We start from the raw sequence: 4457 nt of genomic DNA on the forward strand, positions 1-4457 counted from the left end.
TCGGCGCCCCACACACTGTGATTGGCTGGCGCAGCGGGTCCCTGGCACGCGCCTGTGGATGTAGTTATAAGAATCCTCGCGTGCCGGCCCTCCGCTCCGGCGAGTGCGCCCACAGCCCTCCCCAGCACAGCGCGGGCGCCGGGCAGTGCGCAGCGGCTGCGGGCACTCCAGGGAGGGCGGGGGCGGGCAGCCCCGAAGGCCGCCTTCATTCCCTCCATCCCGCGCCCTGACCGGGAGGAAGTGCCTGAAAAACAAGAAGGGCAAAATAAAATCCCCTAAGAATCACCTCGGGCAATAAGTACCTCACAACCCGGAAGGCGGAGAGTATGGACGCGGTGCTGCTAGAGCACTTTCCCGGGGGGCTGGACTCCTTCCCGTCCGCCTACTTCGACGAGGAGGACTTCTTCACGGACCAGTCCTCACGGGACCCTCTGGAGGACAGAGATGAGCTGCTGGCTGACGAGCAAGCCGAGGTGGAGTTCCTCAGCCACCAGCTGCACGAATACTGCTACCGCGACGGGGCGTGCCTGCTGCTGCCGCCGCCCGCGCCCTCGGCGGCCCCACACGCGCTCGCCCCGCCGCCCGCTGGAGTTCACGGGGACCTGGAGGACGGCGGTGGCTACTGCTGCGAGGCCGGGGCTCCCTCAGGCGGCTTCCCCTACTCGCCCGGCTCACCGCCCTCGTGCCTGGCCTACCCCTGCGCCGGAGCAGCAGTGCTGTCCCCCGCGGCCCGGCTGCGTGGTCTGAGCGGAGCGGCAGCGGCTGCGCGGCGGCGGCGGCGCGTGCGCTCCGAGGCGGAGCTGCAGCAGCTGAGGCAGGCGGCCAACGTGCGCGAGCGGCGGCGCATGCAGTCCATCAACGACGCCTTCGAGGGGCTGCGCTCGCACATCCCCACGCTGCCCTATGAGAAGCGTCTCTCCAAGGTGGACACGCTACGCCTGGCGATCGGCTACATCAACTTCCTCAGCGAGCTGGTGCAGGCCGACCTGCCCTTGCGTGGCGGCAGCGGCGCGGGCGGATGCGGAGGGCCAGGCGGTGGTGGTCGCCTGGGCGCAGACGGCTTAGGCAGCCAGGCCCAGAAAGTCATCATCTGCCATCGGGGTACCAGTAAGTGCCTCTTCCACAGCCCAGCTAAGGGAAGCGAGGATGATCCCAAGAAGGCCCATAGAGGATGAATGATAAGGCTGACTAGCCAACTGATAGATAGATATTGGTGGTGAGCAAGGGCCACCTTGAGTGCCAGGTGCTTCCTCCATTGGCCATAACCTGGAAGGTGCTCGCTGCCACAGCTGCAACTTTTGAAATTTCCGAGAGTAATTGAAAGTGTAAACTCGATAGTTGCAGTTACTGGGAGTCTGAGAGGTATCCAGCCATATGGGGCCACTAGGAATATAGTTGTATACTCACAGTCTATTTTCTCTTTTTCCCTCCTCCCCAGGGTCTCCCTCCCCCAGTGACCCGGATTATGGCCTCCCTCCACTTGCAGGACACTCACTGTCGTGGACTGATGAAAAACAACTCAAAGAACAAAATATTATTCGAACAGCCAAGGTGTGGACCCCAGAGGACCCTAGGAAACTCACCAGTAAATCTTCCTTCAACAACATAGAAAACGAACCTCCCTTTGAATTTGTGTCCTGAGAAGTCCTGGACATGGCTGAGGACTTGCCTGTGCATATTGTACATGTGAATATCTATAAAATGTAATTTAAGAATCACATTTTTTCTAATGGCAATCAACTATTATTTATCTATTTATTGTGTTGAGTTAATGAAATAGATTATCTTTTTAAATATATAATTTATCTAATTTATCCTGATTTTTCTAAAAAAAATATGCAATAGCCTATGGTTCCCACAGCACCTTTGGCAGAACTCTGCATTTTTGGAAGAACTCTGGCCAGAAAATGTCCCACTAATTTATTGTCAGATATGAAAGTTTGTTAATAAATGCTATTTACACCCTTTTCTAAATTGTATTTGTTTGCTAGATGATAAAAGTGATTTTTTAAGAACTGACTTGTATTATAAAAATTAACTAAGACTCTCACCTTAACTACCTTTTAAAAGAAATCACATAGTTGTTCATTTTAGCTTGAAAAGGAATTAGAAGAGAAGTTTAATCTTCAACTCCTTTCATTTGCATTTAACAAGTTTCATTTGTGGTTTTAACCCCAGACTCCATCCAAAAAAGGAAAATAGATCATGAGGTATTTCTTATTCCCATTTTCTAGAAGAGAAAGCTGAGATTAAAAGAGTATATTTGGTTCTCTGTGTTGGGAGCGGGAGACTAGTTTGGGAGCTGATCAAGAGAAGGGGTCTAAAAAAGTAAAGTTTTTAAAGGGGCCTTTCTGCTTCCTCTGGCTAAGGGAGAGGGATAGTTCTTTAGCTTCTCCAAGGCATATGTCATCTCTATAGTTACACCAACAGCTACTTAGAGATTAGACCTATCCCTTTCAAAGTCTAGAGTCTTTTACGTAAAGCGCAAGGAGCCTGCTGGCTCTCGCTGCTGTGTCTGTAATTGGTTTATAGCTAAAACTGATTCGCTTCCAATAGAATCTCCTGCTACTAGGCCCACCACCATGGAAAATGAGCCTCGGGCGGAGAACGCAAGGCCGCCCCCTAGCGATGGGGAGAGTCGCGAAGGCGCGCTCCATCAGCCCAGTAAACACGGGTTCCTGCTGGGCTCCTACCCGGACATAGGAGCAGCCCGCCAGCCCCTGGGGCGCCCCTGCCGGCTTGGCACAACCCGCGCGCAGGGCGGACAGCTCGGGGCTGGCCAAGAGGTCCGATGTGCGCTCTGACGCGCTTGCAGCAGGTGCGCGCTTGCTCCTTGAGCGCATGAGACTCGGTCTGAAGCAGATCTCATCAAGGTGAGATGCTGCTCTGAGGCTAGGCTGAGGCCTGGTCAACCAAGATGCGAGCATGAATCGCCCCAGTACGCATGGCCTTGCCGAAGAACAATATGTCCGCAGCATGCTAATTGCTTTAACCTAGTTTCAAACCCACTGAGGGGTTCCCTGCGCGCCGCGGGTGCCATGGACGTCATCCAAGAGCAATTAAAGCGAGGCCAGAGCTCGACCCTGCAGCGCGTCCTGGCTAGACACGCGGAGATTCTGGGTCGCAAAGCTCCCAGGAGGCCCTTGGTCATGGACCTTGTCATCCCTGTCAGACTCTCTCCTAAACCCCCTCGCTAAAAGATGAGCTTTGACATTGAATACAGAATTCGAGACTGAGAGAAAAAGAATTCTATTTTGTTTTGTATTAAAAACTTACTGCCCCACAATCGATTCAGACTTCAAAGGACGCTGAAGAACAGAGTATAATTGCTCCACACGGTTGTCACGAGTATAAATCTTTGTGAAAACCACATCTTTCTCCAGGGGAAGGTTAGCTGAGGGATTCAAACAGCAGACCTTCTGGGTAGCTGTCCAGGGCTTTAACCACTGAGACACCATATTAGGGTCTCATTAAATGTGAAAGTTGCATTTACACTAATGCTTCCCTCAGGCATGTAATCTTATTACATTCATTAGAAAGTCAAATGTTAGGCAGATTTCAACTTAATTGTAAGTTATGGAAGTATTGTACTGTTTTCTTCTGTTGTGTAGAGACCTGCGTTTCAATTGAATTTGGTAATGTGGCACTCTGCAGTTAAAACACTACAATCATTGTGATGTGGCACCTTTTATTTTGTGTGCCACTTTTTTTTGTGATTCAATGCTTCAACACATCCTTTAGTGCAGTGCAGATGAAGCGGAAGAGCCGAGCTGAGCATGGAAAACACCAGGGTCTCTATCTTGTCACTCTTCTGTCCCAACTTGGCAAGTCCCTTTAAACACAACCTTCAAAGAGACTGACAGCTTCTTTTTATTTACTCATAATCCATTCATTCTAGTGTATCAATTCTCTCTTGAAAATGCAGCAGCAAAAGCAGAACAAACGTATCATTTCAGAGTCTCCTTTGGCTCAGGGGGGCTGCGCTGTACTGGGTGCTGGAAGCACTCTTGTAGCAGCGCCAGGCTGCAGGGCCTCTGCCCTGGGGCATCTCTGGCCAGTAAATTCAACTTGGCACTGGAAGATAAGTGTGGGGCATTTTGAGTGACAGGTATTCAGTGGTCCTTGTGAGTCAACATTTTTCTGTCTACTTAAAAAAAAGTATGAAAATAATTGAGTAAGCCAAATTCCTGGAGGCTGTGGGGAGTCTTTCTTTGCCCAGCTCTCTCTTCTGAACACCCATCAGGACTTTTGTAGAAGTTCAGGCTGGGATCACCAGAGAAAAGAGCTTAGATTCTGCCCAGGCTGCTCTTGTTGATTTAGCATAATAAAGAATCAGCAAACCCAGTACCACATGCGCTTTATGATCTCCACTGGAAAGCTGGCTAAACCACTCCTTAGTTGTGTGGATGTCATTGCTAGTAGTTGTAGCAATGGAAATAGTATTGACAACAGAGGTT

At 50.7% G+C, this 4457-nt stretch overlaps 1 protein-coding gene across 1 annotated transcript; it reads left to right on the forward strand.

Annotated features, from left to right (window-relative positions):
* Nucleotides 1-326: 326 nt before the first annotated feature.
* On the forward strand, nt 327-1971 carry PTF1A (pancreas specific transcription factor, 1a). Its single transcript, XM_006887062.1, has 2 exons — nt 327-1107; nt 1439-1971. The coding sequence occupies exons 1-2, from the start codon at nt 327-329 to the stop codon at nt 1639-1641; spliced, it is 984 nt and encodes a 327-aa protein (XP_006887124.1). The 3' UTR covers nt 1642-1971.
* Nucleotides 1972-4457: the final 2486 nt, after the last annotated feature.

The sequence above is a fragment of the Elephantulus edwardii genome, unplaced genomic scaffold, assembly GCF_000299155.1.
Source record: "Elephantulus edwardii isolate Elephantulus edwardi_28Jun2011 unplaced genomic scaffold, EleEdw1.0 scaffold00054, whole genome shotgun sequence".
NCBI classification, from domain to species: domain Eukaryota; kingdom Metazoa; phylum Chordata; class Mammalia; order Macroscelidea; family Macroscelididae; genus Elephantulus; species Elephantulus edwardii.

Bases quoted from the DNA above. Each gene is read 5' to 3' on its own strand.
- PTF1A (XM_006887062.1), top strand. From the start codon at position 327: ATGGACGCGGTGCTGCTAGAGCACTTTCCCGGGGGGCTGGACTCCTTC. The intron at 1,108-1,438 runs GTAAGTGCCTCT...CCTCCTCCCCAG, and splicing joins CATCTGCCATCGGGGTACCA to GGTCTCCCTCCCCCAGTGAC.